The sequence below is a fragment of the Centroberyx gerrardi genome, chromosome 7 (assembly GCF_048128805.1).
Source record: "Centroberyx gerrardi isolate f3 chromosome 7, fCenGer3.hap1.cur.20231027, whole genome shotgun sequence".
NCBI lineage: Eukaryota > Metazoa > Chordata > Actinopteri > Beryciformes > Berycidae > Centroberyx > Centroberyx gerrardi.
The window spans coordinates 20,457,936-20,480,946 of record NC_136003.1 but is presented as its reverse complement, the minus strand read 5'-3'; the positions used below and the strand labels follow the sequence as shown (position 1 = coordinate 20,480,946).

Here is a 23,011-nt window from a genome sequence, read left to right as displayed (position 1 = left end):
ATGACTGAGGGGGTGGAGGGCCAGGGCCAGACGGCGGCCCCGAGGAACAGGCACAGCCACGGGGATCACGCTCTTCTCCGGCGGGACAGCAGAGATGCTACTCAAGGTCCCGAGGAAGCGGGGTGCGCTCCAGAGTCAGGAGTCGACCGCAGCGACTCAGAGGAGCAAAACGAGGAAGAGGAGCAGGAGCCAGCCTCCCGCCCCACCACCCCAGGCGCCGATGCTGGGCAGGTGGGTGGCCTCGCTGGCCGCAGGCAACAGGCGGCGCCCGACGGAGGCTGGGGCTGGGTGGTGCTGGTAGCCACCATCTTGGTTCTGGCTCTAACACTGGCCTTCCCCTCATGCATTGGTATTTTCTACACAGACCTGCAGACAGAGTTCAACACCAGCAACACAGAAACCTCCTGGGTGCCGGCCATCATGACCGCCGTGCTGCATGCTGGGGGTAGGGACATACCGCTGACCCGCCGCCGTTACACTTCACTGCTTACAGTCAAAGCTGCTTGTCGAGAGAATCTGTGCGGCCGGATCCCACGCTGAACCAGCGTGTGTGTGTGTAAGCATCGTGTGAATGTGTGTGTAGAATGTGCGTGCGCATAAGAGCATGAAGGCGATGAAGGGTTCAGAACATTTCTGTCACCTTTTTCATTCACTCTTATGACCCTGCATCCTTCCTGCGCTGCTCGTTACTCCCTTTTAACACACACGCACACGTGCACACACACACACACACACACACACACAGAAGAGGGTGTTTCTGGTAAGTCTTGATCATTTACAGAAATGATGGGAGTGAGGAGTCCGGTGGAAACTCATACTGTACTTCCCCAGTCCTGTGAGAATAGTCTCTTACAGAGACAGGCACCAGTGAGTCAGGCTCCGGTTGTCAGTGATCTAGAGTTCATTACTCAGACTCAGCCAGCAGTCCATTGTTCTTGTGCAGGGGAGTTTGTTTGTCTTTCGTGTGCCTGCCGTGTTCGCCTCCCTCTCTATTGAGAAAACTCAAACCAAGGGCAACACTTGAACCACAGAGATTGATCGTCTGCAAAACATCATCATCGTTTATAGTGTTATGGAGTGAATATCATACAAATGCCGTATTGGTATAGGACTCTACCCAAGAGGTCAAATATTTGTTTTGGACAAAAACAGAATTCGCTTAAGGAGACCAGGTATCATAATGTCAAACTGGAACATTTTGGGGAAAAAAAAAACATTTAGATGATAGATGATATGATGTACACTACCAGTCAAAAGTTTGGACACACCACATTTTTCTTTATTTTTTACTATTTTCCACATTTTAGAATAATAGTAAAGACATCAAAACTATGAAATAACACAAATGGAATTATGCAGTGACCAAAAAAGTGTTAAACAAATCAAAACTATCTTATATTTTAGATTCTTTAAAGTAGCCGCCCTTTGCCTTGATGGAAAGGCAAAGGCTTTGGAAAGAAATTCATACATAGGCATCAACTTCACTATTTATATTTGTCTAAAAAACAAACTGCAAGCATTTTAAGCCTTTAGATCAGAATGGCTTTAAGATAATGAACAACATAGTACATTCAAACAGGTGTGTCCAAACTTTTGACTGATATTGGACTTGATTGAGAGGCGTGTTTTTGGCAGGAGAGGCTGCGGCTCTTGGCGGATGGCTCTCATGAGATAGAGAGAATAATTGGGTTTATCCAGGAGACGTTCACTGAATGTGAAGCTGGTTGCAGTTCAACCAGTTCAGACTGAGAGGACTTGCTGGTCCAGCTCAGTCCCGGCCACATGACTCTGGCAGACATAATCGGAGCAAAGAGTTATGACAGTACAAGACATATTTTTTGTAGCATGCAGTAACTTGGACTTGATCTGTCTGTCTGTGATTACCCCCATTTCCCCCTTTCCTTTTGTATTTATACACGCATGTATTTATTTTTCTCTGTTCTTTGTGCTTGTGTCTCTGTGTCTGCTTTCTCTGAACTTGTTGAACTGTAGATTTCAGTATCATTGTATGCCATGTATACTTTATGCATGATTATAAATGTTTCATGCCTGTCTTACACTGAAAAACATTTAGTAATATATATCAAAACAAGCCATAATAGCCCAAAGAACGCCTTCATTATATGCACATCAAGGAACTAAGAGGCCCACTAAGCAGATTTCTACGTCCATTTTATTTGATAAGACTGATAATTAATCTATTTGTCGTTGGTCAGGTTTCGAGAGTCGGGAAATGGATTTTTCTAATTCACTTTCACAGCTTATTTTCCATTTTGGCAAGAGTAGAAAGCATGCCCACAGATATTTATCAGTGGCTTTGTGTTTTGGAGAATCCATTAGAGCTAAGTAGAAATTAATTTAGCCCTGTTTTTAGTCCTGGTTTGTGTTGCCTAATTTCAGCGTTCGAAATAATGCACAAATGCAAATAAGGTTGATTTGTTGTGCTAATAAGTGCATTGTCTCCACTGTGTTGCTTTCTGTGTGTGAATGTGGTCCGAGGATTTGTATTTGTGAATAGTACGTTTGAAACTTTTGTTTCTCTCCCTAGGACCGTTATGCAGTGTGTTAGTGGAGCGCTTTGGTTGCCGGGTAACGGTGATGGTGGGCGGGGTCCTGAGCGGACTGGGCATGGCAGTCAGCGCCTTGGCCAGGACCATCACTGACCTTTACATCACTAGCGTCATCACAGGTCAGCGGCTGCACAAACCCATACATCCTGTCTTTCATGTATTCTGAAGCGTCATCAGAAACTCTGTCCTCTCTCCCTCAGGACTGGGATTCTGCTTCTCTTTCCAGCCATCAGTGACCATGATGGGCCACTACTTTGTACGCCGCCGTGCCTTTGCTAATGCCTTGTCGTCCACTGGCACGGCTCTGGGCCTGAGCACTCTGCCGCTGATTGCCAGCTTCCTGCTCAGACAGTTTGGCTGGCGCGGCAGCTTCCTGGTGCTGGGAGGGGTGCTGCTCAACTGCTGTGTGTGCGGCGCGGTGATGAGGCCACTGGGCCCCGCATCAGGACCGAACAGCGCCAAGCAGCCCCGGGCCTCCAGTAAACCAAACAACCTGCATCTGCAGCAGGAGAGAGAGGGGCTGAAAGGCCGCGTCAGGACGGTTCTCTCTGGCTTCGCCGCCTTCCTGCGCAGACACATGGCCTTCGACCTGCTGGTCAGCAACGCTCGCTACTGTGCCTACGCCGTTGGGGTGACCTGGATGATGCTGGGCTTCGTGGTGCCGCTGGTCTACCTGGTGCCTTACGCCACTGCCCATGACATGGAGCTGGACCGCGCCGCCTTGCTCATGTCCATCCTGGGCCTGGTGAACATCGCCGTGCGGCCCGTGGCGGCCCTGCTCTTCGGCCTGCCGCGTTTCAGAGGCAGCGGCTGCTTCGTGTACGTGTTCGCCACCGCCCTGCTGGTGAACGGCCTGAGCAACTCCATCTGCGGGGCGTCGGCCTCCTTCGAGGTGCTGCTGCTGTACGTGGTGATCTTCGGTCTGTCTATGAGCGTGATCGGCTCGCTGCTCTTCACCGTGCTGATGGAGACGGTGGAGATGAGCCGCTTCCCCTCGGCGCTGGGGCTCATCAGCATGCTGGAGAGTGGGACGCTGCTTATTGGGCCACCCCTCGCAGGTACACACACACACACACACACACACACAACTGTATTCTGCAAGTATTCATTCCGACTAAACACTAACACCAGCTGATTTCACTGATTAGTTCCTCCTCTCTGGTTGAAGTTGTGTAGTGTTTGGTTGGAATGACATTTTTTTTCAGTTCAAGTAAGGCTTTTAAACTTTTTTTATGAGAGGAGGCCTTTGATTTCTCTTCCATCTTCTACTACAAAAGTTATGTGTTCAAATTATCAGCTGGGTCAGTAAAAAAGGGCAAATTAGACTTCTCTGTCAACGACGGCAGGGGGCACGCCGGGCAGGGGGGGGGTAGGGCCGCCGTGGCTTACGTGCACCTCTCCAAAAATTTAACCACGCGTCGGGCGAATCACGTACTGCACGATCACCAACGTGAAACCATAAATGCTTGCACTGCCGTACCCCCCACCCGGCGTGCCCCCCGGCGTCGCTGACAGAGAAGTCTAATTCACGCTAAAGGACAAAGATTAAATAAAATCATAGAATTACTGTAGATGCCATTTGACTAATGCTATTGAGTGTTGAACTACTTGTCTTCCCATCATTATAGAATAACAAAAGGGTGCAATGAAATTGTGAAGCCCAGTATATATTTGTTCCCAGTATAATGGTGTCTTCACATAACTTCTGATTTGATTTGATTTGTTTTAAAATGGGGGGGAACAACTCATATCAGCATGCTGTTAATACTTCATTTTATCCTACTGTGGCCTGTCAGTGAGAATAAAACACCATTTAAAGGCATAGAGGCTCTATTGTATGTAGTCTGTTCATGGCATGCCAAGCCTATTAGTTCCTTAGCAGCATGTCTCGCTCTGTGCTCCAGCGCACCGTAAGTATTCTGTACTTACTGTGCCTCGGTTAACGGAGCAGTAGTGCATGTGCTGTCTATGGGTCACGGTAAGGAAAGGCATGGCTGGGACTGTAGGGGAAGTGTCAACTGCTCAGTGCTTGTTTGTCAGCTCAGTGCGTCAGCTTTATTGGCTCAAAGCCTGGCCAAGAGTTACCAAGAAACTCGGAGGGAACAGCGTGTTAAATGTGTGCGTGGTTTGGCTCGGGTTTCCACTACCATGGCAACTCGCATGTGATCCCTGCCGCAGCTGTTAAGATTGGGTGTAGTTGTGCAGTGGTGCAGCGGCAGGTCTTTCCCCCCGCATGTGATCAAGATATAGGTATATAGGTCACTGACACAGCTGATCGATGCCGCTCTGGTCACCACAGCGCTCTCCTCTCCCATCTCTCAGGTATGTTGGTGGACAGCACAGGCCAGTATTCCTACGTCTTCTACGCCTGCAGCGTGTCTGTGTCCTCCTCCGGCCTCTTCCTCATGGCGTCCTTCTACTTCCTGGACAGAAAGAGAGACAGGGAGAAGAAGAAGAAGAAGAAGAAGGTGGAGCCATCAGGTCTCTATCAGAAGGCTGCCGTGATCCTGGACCCTGACTGTGAGCAGAACCATGTCCCCTCACAAGGAGGAACAGCAAAAGACACGGTTTATGTCACCAATGTGTGATACATTATCAGACATGCATATATTTGCATACAATATCAACTGTATTTAGGGTATTACAACAGCACATATGGAAAATCTCTGGTCTGAACACTGACTTTAAAAAACATGCTGTTTCTTTTTCAATCTGTAGCCAGTAAATCTCATCCTCTGACACTTGTATTGGAACAATATATTGTTTATTTTTCCGTTTAGGCACATACAATAGAAAAGTACTGTTTTAGACTACACAGCAGTTGTGTAAGATAGGTTAGATAGGATGCACTGTTCCAAATTCAAAGAGTGTTGAATGTTGGCACACAACAACAGAAGCTTGAAGTCCAGATGAACGGTTTTGTCTGATCCTTTCATTGTCCGACTCATTTGGATTTAATTGAGGCCTTTGTGTGTCTCCTGAATGTATTGAAGTCAATAGACAACACACAAGAGTATTTATATTCACCAATTTGTATGAAGTAATCACTGGTAATTTTAGTTTATTTTTATAATAAATCTTTTAATGGTAAATGATTAAGTAGAGCCCAGTAGTTGTGCAATTAATCAAATCACAACTATCAGAACAATGTTATGATAGTATATCAATACAGTCAAATAAATGTAATATTACTTTGTGCTATGAATGTATTTCCCCTTTTTGATGAATTTACTCACTCACTGTGAGGCATTTGGGATAGGTTGTGTAATTCCAAATGAAGTGTAGCCTTATGTATGAATGTTGCAGATTTTTGTATTAAAGCCTAATTTATTTCTGAACCTGTTCAATATTTTATATGTGGAACATTTGGTTTATGAAATATTAAAACCCTTTTTTTCTATCAAAGGATATGGTCTGTCTTTGTCAGTAATAAGTATACTGTATGGGGTTTTGAGGCTACTTTATATGTGGTGTTACTAAATTAATCCTGCACTAAGCGATTTCAGACCCTGTAACAAATCCTGAAACTACCATGTGCTATGTGGAGATTTGTGAGACGTGATGTAATGATGTAAACAAATAGCCACGCACGCGGGCCAGCTTGTTGTCATGTTCGGACCGAGCAGTAGCTTTTCCTTATGCAACCAACTGGGACACACACATCAGACTTTTTTTTACTTTATCATAGGCTACTTTTACATTTTGCTTATCTTCAACTTGAAATAGCCTATATTGGAGTTTCAAATAACCAAATAACATGCTAAAATCTAATCTGGACTAATTTACCGGAGATATCCTTTTCTTTCAACCAAGCGCGTGTGGAAGTTAAAGATTACACACTCAGTGATGAAATGACCAACCCGACAGGTTGGTCCGGGCAGGTTTGAGCAGTTTCAAGCACTACTTCACTCTGACTGCAGGATACCTCAGACCCATGTCGGCCCTCATTTCGTCCTCCCTGCTAAGGTCCTGTGCTCACAGTCTCAGGTCTGTGGACTCCCTCAAACTGAGCAAGACATGGAGACCCTGCAACACAAGCCGGCTCCTGTGGTGTCGGTAAGTTCGCCCTCTTAAAATAAATAGAATCCAAATGGGATGAGAAACGATGATGTGCTGGCTTCTGTCCAACATGGTGCTTCATCCCTGTTTTACCCTGAACATTTCGTTGAGTTCTGCCAATAAGCAAAGGTGGAAGTAGCCTAACTAATGACAGTTACTTACTTACTTGAACTTTTTTGAGTATTTTTTAAAGTCAGTAATGTTACTTTTACTACATTTGTCCTGAAGTATTGTACTTTACTAGCCTACATTTTACAGTACAATACTTCTACTTGAGTAGGACATTTTACTCTTTCCACCACTGCCAATAAACTTAACATGAGCTCAGTGTTGTGTACGATTTTTTTTAGTTTTTTTTTTACGACTTGTCTCTGCTTGCCTGCTCGTATCGGCACATTGAAACAATGCTTGCATGATTGGCTCTTCAAAAATATGTTTGTGCTTGCATTATTCAATCCATTTTTTGATTCTCTTGGCCATCAAGACTGGGACTGAGCCTGATTGTCTTGGCATGGTTTATGTTTTTATCTCATATCCATTAACCCTACCTCTGGTTTCTGTGACCCGGGTTTAATAACAAATCCCTGTTATTACTATACCCCCCTCCCCCACCCCTCCCGGAAAAAAAAGAAAAAAAACATGTCCAACTGAAACACAGACATGTAACACCACATGAATTAGCATAGGCTTGAGATCTAAGCATTTCCCTCTTGATCCTCACAGCCTGCAGTAAATGAGACTACTGAACTCAACAAAGTCATTAAAATGTCCTGTTGCATTACACCAAATCATTCCCCACACCTCCTGTGTATTTTGGTGACTCTCTCTCTCTCTCTCTCTCTCTCTCTCTACCCCAGGTCGCTCCATGTGGACAGTCCTCCTCACATCCCCACACTGACCAGCAGCTACGTCCACGGCACCTCCTCCATCTCTCTGCTTCCCTTGACCGTGGGCCAGAGCCTGCAGAGCGCCGCCGAGCGCTGGCCTGACCGTGAGGCTGTGGTCTTCCTGCAGGACGGCATTCGGAAAACCTTTGCCCAGTTTCAGCAAGACGTGCGTGTCGGATTTTGTGCCTTCATTCTCTGCTCTGCCACATTTAGGACCCTTAAAGGATAAATCAACCCTGTAACAGAATTCACATTACTCCTATGATGTTGGACTATTTAGTAAATATTTCTGAGATTTATAGAAACATAAGACTGTAATTTGTGATACTATATAGAAGTTATATAGCAGATTAGTCACTGCCAAGTGCCACTTGTTGGAGCTGCTTCTTCAAAAGTGCTAACTTTGCAGGTTAATAGAATATTTGACCCTTTGACACCCGAATGAGTTTGATTTCATGGAAGTGCTGACATGAAATGAAAATCACCCTGGGTACCGTCAGTCTGGTTCTTCAATAATTGCAAAGTGTTTTTTGATGATATCACTTATGTCTCTCTGGTTTCTACCTTTGGGAGAGATAAGAAACCAAACTGTCCAAGATCATAGGAATAATGTATGCAAATTATGTTTTAGGGATGTGTTTTTGTTGATATCCCATCTACCACAGTGTTGCTTGGTTATGTTTTTTTGTTTTTGTTTTTTTAAATGATATGAACCACTATGAACTACTGAAATTCCAGCTGTTTACAAGCTTGCAGTATAACATAACGAGCATCGTGGTCGTCTCTATGGACTTTAGAGCCTGCAGGTTTTTGCCAGTTAGATATTAAACTGAGAGAGATAGGTGAATGGGTGTGAACTTGCTCTTGTAATGATGACACAGTAAGATTGAAGAGCTAGAAAGATAAGAGGAGGCGCATTCCCAAGGACAGTGATGAACTTGAATGTGGCATGCTATTAACTGTGATTTACACTCGACAGGTGATGGAAGATGGTGTAATATTTTTGGTGACATTCATATTCTTGCAGGTTGACAAGGCAGCTGCGGGTCTCCTGGCTCTGGGCCTGAAGAGAGGCGACCGACTGGGAGTTTGGGGACCCAACACATATGAATGGATCCTTTTCCAGTTTGCTACAGCCAAGGCTGGCATTATACTGGTCAGTTCAGGAGCTTTTACCTTTTGGTTTGATGTAGAATTTTGAAAATACATATGAAAATGGGGCAGCAGGGTGGCCTTGTGGTTAGAGATACTGTCCTTCAACTGGTTTTGGCTCGGGGCCCCCATGCAAACATCCTGCTGAAGTGTCCTTGAGCAAGACACTGAGTCCCTAGCAGCTCCAGTGGTGCTGCTCTGTAGCTGTAACATAATATTTTTACCAGGACGTTATTATCTATTGATAGATATTCCATTTCAGCTGTTGTTATCCCTGCAGGTGTCACTGAACCCAGCCTATCAGCTGAGGGAATTGGAGTTTACTCTGGGGAAGGTATGTGTGGCTACAGTTGTGTCAGAGAGCATTAGTCTAGTTACATAAGCATACATCATCACTTCCAATGTGAAAACTAACACCTGCTGTGTCTGGACAACTGACAGCTGACTCACAACTCACTCACAGAGAATAATCACAATTATTATACACAGACATGTAAGAATGTAGGCTTAACCTTCGACCTATGTACCGTAAATTCAACATTATTGATGTGTTGTGTACAGGTCCAGTGTAAAGCAGTGGTCTGCCCTACCAGCTTTAAAACCCAGAAGTTCTGTGAGATGCTCAGGGAGATCTGCCCAGAAATAGACACGGCAGCATTAGGCATGATCAAGAGCTCCAGGTATGACAGCACCATTTACAAACATCATATTCCTGAAATGTGTTTTGACATTACATGCTCTTTGTTGAACATTATAATGGGATTTGAGAGATAACCCCTGCACAAAGGACACAATGCATGATTGATGGATTGCTGGATGCAATATAAAGATCCTATCTTGGGTCTGCCAGGCTGCCAGACCTGCGCATGGTGATTGTGACAGACAGCAGACAGCCAGGGATGCTCCATGTGGAGGATGTGATGCAAGCGGGGGAGAGTCAGCATCACAAAGAGCTGATGGATCTGCAGAGCAAGCTCTACTGTGATGAGCCCATCAACATTCAGTTCACATCGGTAACCTTCAATATCCCGTCCTGGCACACATATATAGTATTACATAGACTGACATTGTAATGCGAGTTAGATCGGTTAGGATAGGTCATGTTCCTTGTTTTTATTGGTCTGTCACTTGTTTCAGGGGACCACAGGGACTCCGAAGGGAGCCACTCTTTCCCACCACAACATCGTCAATAATGCCTATTTCCTGGGTCTCCGAATGGGTTATGGATGGAGAGTAAGTGCATTATTGTCTGTTTATTTGAAGAACACGCAAACACAATGACATTTAAGTAATCTTATTTTCCGTATCCCCGTCAGCCTCGGGTGCGAGTGTGTATCCCTGTGCCCATGTACCACTGCTTTGGCTCCGTGCTTGGAGGAATGTCTATGGCAATGCATGGCATCACACTGGTCTTCCCCTCCACGGGCTATGATGGCCGTGCCAACCTGGAGGCCATTCAGAATGAAAAGTACACCGTGTTTTGTCACCACGCAGATGTCTTTCAGGCTATTTGAATATACAGCATTATGCATTTTCACTGATTACCATCCATATCTTTTTCTCAAAGGTGCAATTTCCTCTATGGCACTCCCACAATGTTCATCGACATGCTCAGCCAAGATATCCACAAGTATGACTTGTCATCAGCTGAAGCTGGTAAGAGATTTGACGACTGAGACATGATTACCGTAGTATGCTGTTTTATTGAATGCTGGTACAAGAGAAGAAAAAAAGAAAGCAGAACTGCCGCAACTTTGTCTTTAAACCAAGGTACATGAACTGGAAATAACTAGAAAGGGAAAAAATTCAGCTACTGTTGGAGGCGGATGGATGCTCTTCAAAAAAACGTTTATTGATGCATTAAAAACCCACGCATTTCGGCAACATGCCTTCACCGGGGTGACATGAAAAAAGAACAATGAAGCTTAAATACCATTGAATGGTACAAACAAACCATTGAATGATGGTATAAATGCCAATATTTAGGGGATCCTTCTAATCTGTGTTTTAGGAATCATGGCAGGATCTCCATGCCCTCCTGAGATCATGAGGAAACTGAGAACAGACATGAATGTGAAAGAGATGATGGTGAGCATTTGTCTGTCCCATACCTTTTCCATTCATTCTTCAACTTCTGCTATTACCATGAGAGTGGATTGTGTAGAATTTGAGAACGTGCGTACATCATGCACACACCTGCTGTATTACAGATAGGATACGGAACCACCGAGAACAGTCCTGTCACATTCCTGGGTTTCCCACAAGACAACGAGGAGCAGAAGACGAACACTATTGGATGCATCATGAACCACACTGAGGTATCACTTCATTACGCGCCAACCTTTATCGACACGTCACCTTCACATCAATGCTGCGACTCATCCCTATGTGTCCTGCCTGTAGGCTAAAGTGGTGGACCCCTCTACCGGGGAGACTGTCCCTCTGGGGGTCTCAGGTGAGCTGCTGATCAGAGGCTATTGTGTGATGCTGGAGTACTGGGACAATCCTGAGAAAACTAGTGAGGTCATCTCCAAAGACCGCTGGTACCGGACCGGGTAAGATGCATGGTAATTCGTGGATGAAAACAGAAAAATGTTGCATGTACAGTATACGCAAGACAGAGCCATGATGCTGGAACATGGATGTATAAGTTCATTTCAGGTGGGAAATATGTGTGCGTTATTTTCCTCTACACAGTGACATTGCAAGTCTGGACAGTGTGGGATACTGCCGCATCGAAGGACGCATAAAGGACATGATCATCCGAGGAGGGGAGAACATCTACCCCGCTGAGATAGAGCAGGTTCTCCATACCCACCCCAAAGTGCAGGAGGCACAGGTGAGACTCAGCGCCACTAGAGGGCAGCAAAGACTCTGAAGCATCTCATACAGTTAATGGAAAAGATCTGCCTTGAAACCATAGTTGTTTCTATTCCAATGTGGCAACACTGTATACAATATCCAATTCATGAAGATATATTTCATATAAACCATCCTGAAGATTTTACGTTAATCAGCTGTGGTGGTAGATTTCCATTCTAGGTGTTCCGTTTCTCTACCTGTGTGTCCCAGGTGATTGGAGTGAAAGATGAGAGGCTGGGAGAGCAGGTGTGTGCCTGTATCAAGCTGAAGGAGGGCCAAACCTCCAGTGTGGAGGAGATTAGAGCTTTCTGCAAAGGCCAGGTGAGAGGAGGTGATAGATTATAATGCTATGTGCTTACACAGCCGAACTCAGAGCACTGCTATATGTGAACTTTTGTGTTTTTTTATTTCTCTAGATTTCTCACTTCAAGATCCCACGCTATGTGATGTTCGTGGATGCCTATCCCCTGACTGCCTCTGGAAAGGTAGGATACCTCTGCTCCAACACCAGTGTATCTAAACAAACTATCATGGCGACCTGGATGAGGGATAACATGTTTGAATGATCCAACCTGAAACTGAGATGCCTGTCATTTACTCTTCTAGATCCAGAAGAACAAATTGCGGGAGGCAATGGAGAAGAAACTGGGGCTTTAATTTGTGGATGCTGATGAGCTTTGTCTGAGTGTGTGAGCTGGCAAAGTCCTGAGTCCAGATGGGGAGAGTGACACACGGAGTACCAAGAGCTGAACAGGGAATATATTACAGTTTGACTGCATGACTTGCACAGACAATTAATTCTCCACTGCCTGTCTATAACTTCAGAATGAATGACTACGCCAATTTTCTCACTCCTCATTACTTTACTTCAAAGTATTTACGTCAGGTTTTATTTAAAAATTGTAACTATTCGGTGTACAGTGAAATTCTTCTGAATTATGTGAAACACAAAATACACAATGTATTAATGTATGTCCTCTCAATCTTTATTTACTTAAACAAATGTGACAAACAATTTTACATCATAATACAACGGATTTAACCATTGTACAATAGTAAAACTCACATGCCATATAGAATCTGAAATAAATTACCTTAATGCCAAATGTCGGTATCTACAAATGTGGTAGGCAAAGTTACAATCCTTACAAACCTATTTACACTGACTGTAGAACATACTTTAGCAACAGGCTCATGTAGTGCCCAAAACGACATCCCGTATTATGAAATAACGCTGAGTATTCGACTAAAAGCTCCAAATGACGCTTCCAAAAATGTCAAGAGGATGACACTGAGGAATTAAAGATCCATGACGGGGAGCAATGTGAGAGCCAAATGGATTCAGACACAATTCTGGGATATAAAATGAATGAAATGCCAATATCAACTCCACTAAAAATCCAAGAGGCACATCAAACCAAGATGAGGTTCAAACGATAAACAGTTAATCAGCAAAATGTGCTGCATGACACAACGCCATGATGCACCATAGACTCACATACAGTAGCCAAAGCTGATGAACAGTCTCTCAAAAAAAGGGATCTCTGTAACAGTTTCCACTGCTTGGTTTACTAAGTATTCTTTTGTGTGGGTTGGGCGCCAAATAGAGCCAAATTCACCTATTCTTTTTACTAATCAACAGTGAAAAGTTTTACATATCAGAATGAGGTAAGTGAGCCTGTCACGAGAAAAAAAAAATCTATACATTTAACATTTAAAAAGGCAAAACTGTTCCCCGAAACATCAATGGACATCCATAGGGGAGAACACTCGACTGAAGCTAAACCTGTGAGGACCAGTTTGCTTAAGTGCAGGTTTAACCCCATCATAAATTCATGAGAAGACAGAACCAGCTGATATTTCAAAGCTTCAACACGGAGACTCCTTCCAACTTAATTACAGATAGGAGCCAGTAACAAGAGGAACGACTGTACTATGGCTACATGGCTTTGAACGGTCAACATTCACTTCAGTCATTCTTGTGGATGTGGGGCACATCCATTCCTCTCAAACCCCACGTTACATATGCACACGTGCAAGAGAACAAGCAAACAAGAAATATTGCATCTTAAAGCATACAGTGAGATAAGTTAGTTACTTTGAACATATCCCTTTTTAAATACAATACATTCTAAATAGAAATTAGTTTAACTGTGCAATTAAAGTGAAAGAATAAGAGAAGAAAGGTGAAGAGGAAGCTGTGGTCAGTTTAGGACCTTTTGTCAGGTATAGTAGTTTTCAGCTGAACAGTGGAACTTAAGAATATAATTGTACCACTTCAGAGTAGAGGTCTAGAGAGCAACATGTTTGCATTGACATCCACACAAGCACAGTACAGTACAGCTTAGGCACATGCCTGTATGCGGTAGGTCCATATGCACACGATAACTGTGCACCTACTCATAGATGCATTTAGAGCTGCAAAAAAATGAGGCATGTTAATTGTTTAGTCAAGTCTCTCTCCCACACACCAAATTCAAAAACGCACACTCTCAAAACAGGCAAGCACACACATTACTCTCCCTCTCAAACGCATGCACACACGCGCACACACGCACGCACACACACAATGTAATGGTCTTTCAAGTGTCCTCTCTGTTCCCTAATTCTGTTGGGTGGATGGGAGATTCTGCAGAGGTTTGTGCGGGGTAGCCTCACACACTGAGAGGCAGCATGCCTGGTGGTGACACTGCTCTGGACGTTGCCATGGAGGTCAGGGAGCTGGGGTCCAGTCCGTTAACAGTCCTGCAGGATCCACACACAAACATAGAAAGACACATAAGTCAGGTCCTTTGAAATTAAATTGAATATTTTGTTGTAGTGTGCCATGTTATGCACAACTGCTGTGTTTGTTTAACCGAGGCTCACTGGAAGACAAGAAGCAAGGGGAGAGCAAAATTGTTAGAGACTCACGTTTTGTCGAAGTAAGTGGTATGTAGCGAGTGGGAGAACTTGGTGGCGTTGCTGTTAATTAGTGTGCCGTTGGCTGCGGAGTAATTTTTTCTTGCTGCCTGGTCTTTGGCAAAGTTCCTGCAAGCAGCTAGTTTGGACTCCAAAGCCTGGTGACAAAACGGGAAACACAGCTTGCATTTAGCCTCGTCATAGACATCTTTCTATTTGTCCTAGTTGCTCAGTGAACTGCAGCCTGCTCATAAGTCTGAAACACTGTGTGAGAGTTTACTTTGTAAGACTTCATATAACACCACCTTATGAAAAAGGTAAATGTATTCAGTTAAAAAGGTCTAATACCTACCCCAACTTTCCTCAGGAGGTCACCGACAATGTTAAGAGCAGAGATTCTAGCAGAGGGAGTGAGGGACGTGCTGCCACAGCCATTGGTCAATGCTACAGCAGGCAGAAGCAGGAAGACAAGCAAATATTAAAATACATATCAGAAACAGGTCTGTCTCCAATGTGAAATTAAAAGAGAGATCGATCCTGACCTTTTGGGCTGATGAACGGGTGCTCGATGCTCTTCCCTACAGGTGTGGCTGGGAGGGATAAAGAGGCCTGTACTGCGGAGTCCATCTTATCAATGTCTAAGGTGGGGGAGCTGGGCGCTGACATCCTGTCTGTAGTCCTCTCCCGTACTGCCAGCTCCTGCCTCAAGTCTGCAGAAGACAGTCAAAAACATGAGATACTCCTCCACCAAGCCTTTGCCGATTAAATATAGACTGTACAATGGCAGAGGTGGGCTTGTGTGCCTTGTGTCTCTATATCCATACCTCGCGCTTCATCCTTCAGCCGCTGCACAGATACCAGAAGAGACTCCTTCTCATCCAGCTCACTCTCCAGGAAGGCGTTTCTCTCAATCGCCTGGTTCAAACGGCCCTCAAAGTCCTCGAGAGACACTATTGTTGCCCTGAATGTAGAGAGTGAGGAGCACAACTGTCAATATCCTACACATCCTACACAAAATACTACAGGAATCACTGCATCATGTACATGTGTAGGCATAAAATTTAAAGCATATGAACCACATGATCCTAAGATGGGGGCTGAGATACTGTGAAATATCCTGACAATTAAAGTTGCTTATCTTTCCAAATGTCTCAATGAAAGCGGTTGTGCTCCTGACTGTACTGTGTGCTGTGAGACAGGTAGTGAGCCAAATGTAAGGGTTTCCCCTGTCAGTCTGACCTTTTGGCTCTCTCCAGGTCATCGTTGGCCTGCTCAAGCTCCCGTACGTATTTGTGGAGCTGCTCCTTGATGCTGCGCGTCTGGCCCAGGTCATCCTCTAGCATGGAGATCTGCTTATAACTCTGGGCATACTGCTGCTCCAGCTTCTCCTGATAGAGATGGGTAGTGTGAAGGAGAGGGAAGGGCAGGGGAGTGAGTGCATGAAGGGAAACAAGGACTATGAAGAGACCTATTGTTCTAGAGAACACATCACCCAAATTTAGCCTTTTGCGAAGACATGCTGTGTTAAAATGCAATTTGCTACTTTATGTACTATACAACAGTCATTAGCGACAGTAGGGGAAGCCTTGTGAATCATAAGACACTGTTCTTCCACATCATTTCCTTTTCAAAGAGCCTCCTCCATCACTGGCCTCCTTTGTTGCCTGGACAGGCCCTGTGGCTAATTTGGTCTGGAGTAGATCAGAGTGGGGTCAGTGGCAGGGCTGCACGCCTAAAATGTGGCCACTGCAGCACAAAGATAGGGGAGCATGACTCATGATCTCTCCAGGGCCATTTACACACTCTGTTTACAGCAATGCTTTTCTGTCCAGTGCAGGCTACAGTGAACGCCTGAATGCCTGGTTCAAAAGTGAATAAAATCACCACAAGAGCTCACTGAAAAATTCATACTATTGTTTAGGCCTATAGTGATTTAGGGCCTGGCTTGTACCAGGAAAGAAATGTCTTTGCAGTTTTCTATTTTCTCTCTGTTGACATCCAATTATGGAGTGCTGGAGGATTACCTGAGGCGGGCATGCCTTATTAACACCTAACATATAAAAAGGACATTGAACCTTGTCCCATGGCTCCAACAGAGATGATGTGAGGTAATTACGTAATCACAAATTACCCTATAAGTAGCCTAGCCCATAGACCTAAAGAGCAAGCCAAAGCCCTGAATAACCTACAGTGCAAGTCACCAGGCCTGGTTACCTTGAGGTTGTCCACCTCGCTCTTCAGTCTGTGGTTCTCAGCTTGCAGGTCTCGGAGGCGGTGTTCGGCCTGGCCGAGCTGCGCCTCCAACTCAGCCTCCAGCTCCCGGCTCCCTTCCTGGAACTCCTGCAGCTCCTCCTGGGCATCATGGTAGCTGGACAGCGCACAAACACACACACACACACAGAGAGTGGGGAGAGACATAAACAATCATGGTCACACACACCAGCTACACCAGCTGCTCACCGTCCACCATTAATTTCTGTGGAGCTGACCGGCTGAATGACCTCAGCCAAACTACACTGAGCTCTAGAACATTGGCTGGCTTTTGTCCTGTAAGATGAATCAGGCTCATGCATGTTCTGGTAGCTTTATCTCCCTGGTCAGAAATAAACCCACAGACAAAAATACATTAGCCAGAATCAGCCCTGTCAGATATTTGTAGACATTTAGCCTTCAATCCTGTCTTTTCCAAACAGAAAATAGTGTGTGGGTCAGCATGTCGAGTTAAGCAGTCTGAATATAGCTCTAGAGAGACAGCTGAACCGAGAGCAGCAGGGTAGGTAGCTCAGCAGCAGCTTGGCCTTCTGTCATGTGTCTTTGGCTGTGGGTGGGGTTACAGGTCAGGGGTGAACAGAATACAAGGGGGACCGGGACCAGGATGGGGATATGAGCTAAGAAAGAAAGAGGAAGTGTTTACACACTGGTCAGGGCTGACCTTCCAGTGAAAAACAAACATGATAACGTTTAGGTCTATTTGAGGAAAAGGTCTCTCAATGGAATAGGGAGGGGAGGAAACTGACTGAGGAGCTTGGTGTCTATCAGTGAATTTAGCCAATTCAAAAAGTGCCTGGTTTATTGCCTGGTGTTGTGGAATGCACACAGGATGACATGATAGTTCACACTGCTCTGAGATCAGCTGACCGGTCTTATGCTGACCTCAATGGCCTCGCAGTGGCTCTAGTGAGTAGTGGAATCCATGAATCAGTTGTTGCGCCTGGTCATTCCACACATACCAGCACCACAGAGGCTGCTTCATCAGCACGCCGGGCCACACAGCTCCCCTGTTCGACGGTACACACTTGTCCTTCCTCGCCACAACAGCTCTTGACTGTTTAAAATAACCAACAATGTCACATATTTGTGAAATGCATTAAATGTGTGAAAATGAGAAATGCGTGAAACCGTGTTTTAAAGAAGTAAATGTGTCTCACGTGATTAGGTCTTTTAGCAATGATCACAAACTGTATCCTAATCACATTACACTATGAACAAAATAAACTCAAAATATCCATATCAGTAGTGTAGGGTGATAGCTTTCAATAGGTAACCAAGAAACACACTGCATGCTTACACTGTGAATGACTCACTGTAAAAGTGATCCTGAGAAAACGTAAGCACCAAAACATGTGTGAGGTAAACCACTGCTAACTAGAGCCTTGGAGTTATTTTTTCCATGGGTTGATGCTTTTTCCCCTGTATACCCACAGCAGGAAATTCTTCAAAACCTCCAGGAATTTAACCCCCTCTGTGCTGTTTTTCACTGCCTCTGAGCGACTTACGGACACTAACTCCACCAACAGAAGACATAGGCCTAGTTCAACACATAAAGATTAACAGGACACTCACTAGTAGTGTTGCTACCAGTCCCAACACCAGCTGTGTTGTCTCTTTTAGATGTCAAAGGCATACTAATTTCCTCCTGAGCAATCCACAGCTGTTTGTGGGGACGGATTTCAAAAAGCTAGTCTGGTCCTTTGCCTCATATGGCCAAACGCAGACAAACTCTCAAACAAGATTATGCTGAGACAAGGTTTCTCTACTGAAACTTTAAACTGAGACTCACCCCAAAAATGTCCACAGCGTTTGGTTCAAAAGAATGAGGAAATTATTGCGTATTCACATCTTTCATAACCACACTCAAAACCACAGTTTCAGCAACTTGCCTTTGTGTCTGGCTATTACGTAAGAGTGACGGTCTACACCTTTTTAAGTGAAGCTGGGTTACTGCTGCTCAAAGTGTATTTTTGAAAGGTTTTTTTTTTTTTGTATGGGGCTTAAGGTTCTTGGGATAACCTGTGAAGTCCATGGGGGCAGGAAGAGGTGTGGCTTTGGCTTTGACATACTAGACAAAGCAGGTCTATCTGTAACACCTTTTTGGATATGATATCTGCGAAAGTGACACCATAGTTAACAACAAATCTAGGTCAATGATTCTATTGCTCCCTGAGCAGAAAAAGTATCAATTGCAAGAATGAGCTTAATGAGCAAACCCCCTATAGCAATATGTATGACATGACTGAGCTCAACAGAGATGTTAAACATCCGGCCTTGGATAAAGAGGTTATACTGTATACCTCATAGCAATGAAATTGATCAGACAAGATATCTTGTCACATGTGAAATAAATCACATAGCTTACCTTTTCTTATATTCAAGGGCTAAAGACTTCCAGTAATCAATTTCCTCATCCTTTGAAGAAAATTTGGGAATCATCTCTGTGTCCATGGCAGGGCAGCCTGAGGATGAAAAGACACATTCATTAGCCTTATAGTCATGTATAATTGTTAACAAGAGTATATATGAAAAACATTTGAGGATAGCACTCACATGGCTAAAAGTAGGCCAAGTATTTAAATGTCAAACTCAAGATAATATAAACTGTATTTATATAGCACTTTTCAAAACAAGGTTACAAAGTGCTTTACAAAACAAGATAAAATCACCAACAGAAGAAATTGTCATAAAACATAAGAGTAAAAAGTAGGTGAAACCAGTTAGTGAGTTAAGTGTCAAACTGTTGTGAAACATTTTCACTTCACATTTGTGTGCATTTGTAGAATCAGGTCCTGAGCGTTACCCTCTTGTCCCAGGTCAGAACATCCCGACAAATCAAGATAAAAAATGGCCACTGTGGTGACTAGATGTCCAGGCTGGGCTCTAAAGTCCCGTCATTGCTCACTGGATGGCCTTACAGTACAGATCTCCCTTGACCCAAGAGTGAAAAACGAAGCCAGAACGGACTGGTCAGGTCATCCTGCAGCTCAGAGGCTGTGTCATCCTCAGTTACTCATGAATCGCTGACTTCAGCCACAACCTCTGATGAGAAAATCACCTTCCCCTTCAGCAATCAGGAGTTGACACACTGACTAACCGGCCCCCATGACAAGGCTTTCTGTCACTGTGAACAGCCTCAGTGATACAGGCCCAGTGTCCTGCTAACCATTAGAAGAGGGCCTCCTCCTAATTAAATTTCTAACCTCCTTACAGCCTAACTCTTGTGATGTCAGCATAACCCACCACCCTCATCAACTGCCATTCATGTTCATTTAGTGTGGCTAATGCCAGTCAAATAGATCAAAGCAGTCTGATGTAGTTCTGAAGTTCCGACCGCAAGTTTTTCATCTTCCGTCCTGTTTGAGGCAACGCCACTTTACTAGGGTGGTTGTCCCTCTATTCCGGCTAGCTATAAAACACTGCCTTAATCTGTGCTCCATGTGAACATGCAAGGCAGAATCTGGGAAATTATTTAACACATCTGGATGGAGCCGCTGTGTGTGTTCTGTGTGGGGCATACAGCAGCTGTCCCACCACTCCCATCCCTGCAGCTCCAGGAATATTCATAATCCACCCACAGCTTAGAGGGATTTCCAACACACAGGTCAGGCAACCAGTGGACATGGCACTGAATACCTCTTGGCTGGACTGAAAGTCAAACAAACTACGCTCACCAGTTATAGGCAGTTTCTTCCTCTCCTTAGAATTAGACTCTTTGACAGCAAGCCAAACATTATGTTTCAACATCTAAGCTATGGCAAGATTTGAGTTGTTGCTGGGTCATTCCGTGTCAAATCAACCAAATTTCAGAAACTCCCCTCAGCTACTGCCATAGGCACACATCACAAAATCAAGTGCTGAAACTGCCAGAATCTTGTAGTCTACCTCCAAGTCTCTCTGTAAAAGAAAAATAGTGGAGCTGCTACCTTTCTCAGTGTCGCTTTTAGACCCCTAAACTTGCTCCAAATCATAGGCGAAAATTATCGTTTTGACCCTCACTCTACAAAATTGGGGGAAACTCAGTAAATAATGATCAGTGAGCTTTAATATTTGGGCTTTCTTCATCATTTATGTATATCTTCCACCAGGAGAAAAATTATCAAAATCAAAAGTTCGAGCCGCCGAGCTCTGGTTGAGTTGACACGGAATGACCCTGCTGTAAATAAATAGGTTGCAGAAAGAAGCCCATTTAATAGGGTCAAGTCAAATATCTGCACAAAAAACAAACAAACAAAACAAACAAAATACTTAAACAAATTAGAAAGTCTTGCAGCATTGACCTATATTGTAGCTTTGTTTGACTTGACTGGTCCAATTTGGGTTTAGGCTCGCCTTGAGGATGTGTTATTTTCCTTGAGATGAGTCAAACTGCCAAAAAGGAGGGACTCAGTGGAGAGATGCGGGGTCAGAGGCGGGACCGCCTCTTCTTCCCTTTGACATTCCTCTCAGATGGCGTTACTAACAACTGACTCCCCACAGCCCAGCTCACGTGCCGATACACTACTACTCTGGAAATCACCAGACACACAGGGAACTGGAGAGCATAAACATGTCAGGGTGGAGAGAGGGAAATGTTTCCAAGTTGCTAATGACATGCGATATTAGTTTAAGCTGTAATCATACAACCAAGGAGAGCCTTCTAAACTCTCCAGGATACAAATCACAAATATACACATACACAATATAGACATAGCGGATCTATAATTGTTGTGATTCTGAATGGTTTGAATGAGCTCTGGTGCTTTCTATTGATCCCTGTAGGTCTACAAAAGGTGTGAGAGGAAATGGGAGGCTGTTGTTTCCATGGTGATTCAGATCAAAGGCCTACATAGGATAAACATCCTTCACAAAAAGGCAAGGCCATTTATTAGCCGACCCATCGATGACAAGATACAACAATCAACTGCGTCGGAGAGATTTAAACGACAAGCTTTTTCTATGCCTACTTGCCTGCCTAGGCTATTTCACATATTTAGGACAGACTGGCACTATGCTGGTAACACAAAAACACACAGATAAAAATAAGATGAAAAGGTTAAGATATCACATAACAGGGCAAGTACTTAGACTTTGCTAGAACATGTCTTTTCCTGTTATCTCTCATCTCAAAATCCTTTGGAAAGATTTCAGCTTGTCTCCTAGTTTTGTGTGTCTTTTGTGACAATACCAGGACAGGCAGGTCCCATGGTGAGCTGACATGATGAGACTCTACTAAACCATAGAGCCATCTGGAAATATTTAAAACACGGAACTACTAACAGGGGAAGGCAGTGATGAGAGAGTTTCCTGTCCCTCATTCTTAATCGTACATCCTCTTTCACTGCAGATGACTAGTTAGGTGCTTACTCAGAGAGTGCAAGTCATTTTTACTTCTTTGATATGGGGCCTAGGAGTGGGGTGAGGAGGACTCCAAAAATCCCCTTTCAAACTCCTCTTGGTAGAATCAGACCTACAGCAAAACGCAGGGTGTGGTGGTGGTGGTGGTGTACCCCTGGCCTGGGTCCACATTTTGGCCTCTTTTTTTTTTAGGAATGGTCCGCAATGGGACACTGTAGACCTAGGCAGTTATTTCTATTGCTTGGTTCAATGTCAAAATGCTGAATTTCAGTCATCCAACTGAACATCGAACAAAACACAAAAAAACACAACTGTCATTTATCATAATTGGTTGAACATTTACAGCCAACATACACAAAAATCACAAATTAAAACACACCAAAATATCAGTAGCTTTATTCCACATGGAACCGAACAGCAGCAGGTTGTCAGTTAGTAAACGTTACTGTCAATGTGTCGATGGCCGATATTATGTGAGCCGGTGGTTTGACATACAGACTACAGCCTACAGGCTTAGGTGATATCTAAATGTATAATGTGTACACTTTATCCTGTTAAGGCAAGACACAAAGTACCAAATACAAACAGTGAAAACGCCAACAGTAGCTACTGACATATGTAACGCTAGCAAAAATCAAAACGGTCAGCTCGACGCCCAACGGAGCTGTCATCGGCTTGGTTCACGCGAGCCGAGGTCGGTGCTACGATAATTAAACAAAACAGGTAAAACACGTCAAAATATAATACTACTAATGTTGAATTTGGTACCTGAGCATGTCAAATCCGCGTCCAACTGTTTTCTGTTTCAGTAGGTCGCCTTTCCAAACAGTGTTATATCCAACGACACATCTACCCCGGCCTCCTGTAGTAAATACTAGACTAGACTGTTAAGGCATCTGACTGAGCTGCCTGTGTTTAGGAAATTGCCAACGCGTCTCCCGGAACCAACGTAAGTTCCGATACAGACGTACG

At 44.3% G+C, this 23,011-nt stretch overlaps 3 protein-coding genes across 3 annotated transcripts; 2 read left to right on the top strand and 1 right to left on the bottom strand.

Moving 5' to 3' along the window:
* On the top strand, nucleotides 1–5,926 carry slc16a5b (solute carrier family 16 member 5b). Its single transcript, XM_071922850.2, has 4 exons — nucleotides 1–445; nucleotides 2,549–2,689; nucleotides 2,771–3,628; nucleotides 4,893–5,926. The coding sequence occupies exons 1-4, from the start codon at nucleotides 1–3 to the stop codon at nucleotides 5,156–5,158; spliced, it is 1,710 nt and encodes a 569-aa protein (XP_071778951.2). The 3' UTR covers nucleotides 5,159–5,926.
* Nucleotides 5,927–6,496: 570 nt separating this feature from the next.
* Nucleotides 6,497–12,496, top strand: LOC139929801 (medium-chain acyl-CoA ligase ACSF2, mitochondrial-like). The gene is made up of 16 exons (XM_071922841.2): nucleotides 6,497–6,626; nucleotides 7,487–7,682; nucleotides 8,544–8,672; nucleotides 8,949–9,002; nucleotides 9,230–9,348; nucleotides 9,519–9,681; nucleotides 9,806–9,901; nucleotides 9,985–10,136; nucleotides 10,236–10,324; nucleotides 10,680–10,756; nucleotides 10,879–10,986; nucleotides 11,072–11,223; nucleotides 11,366–11,507; nucleotides 11,741–11,851; nucleotides 11,947–12,015; nucleotides 12,137–12,496. The coding sequence occupies exons 1-16, from the start codon at nucleotides 6,505–6,507 to the stop codon at nucleotides 12,185–12,187; spliced, it is 1,830 nt and encodes a 609-aa protein (XP_071778942.1). The 5' UTR covers nucleotides 6,497–6,504; the 3' UTR covers nucleotides 12,188–12,496.
* ndel1b (nudE neurodevelopment protein 1-like 1b) lies at nucleotides 12,495–22,936 on the bottom strand. Its single transcript, XM_071922842.2, has 9 exons — nucleotides 22,808–22,936; nucleotides 19,068–19,164; nucleotides 16,646–16,799; nucleotides 15,671–15,819; nucleotides 15,256–15,392; nucleotides 14,974–15,141; nucleotides 14,784–14,875; nucleotides 14,444–14,589; nucleotides 12,495–14,275 (listed from the first exon to the last, which is right to left on the bottom strand). Exons 2-9 carry the CDS (start codon nucleotides 19,151–19,153, stop codon nucleotides 14,185–14,187), a joined length of 1,023 nt encoding a protein of 340 aa, XP_071778943.1. The 5' UTR covers nucleotides 19,154–19,164; nucleotides 22,808–22,936; the 3' UTR covers nucleotides 12,495–14,184.
* Between the last annotated feature and the right edge of the window lie 75 nt (nucleotides 22,937–23,011).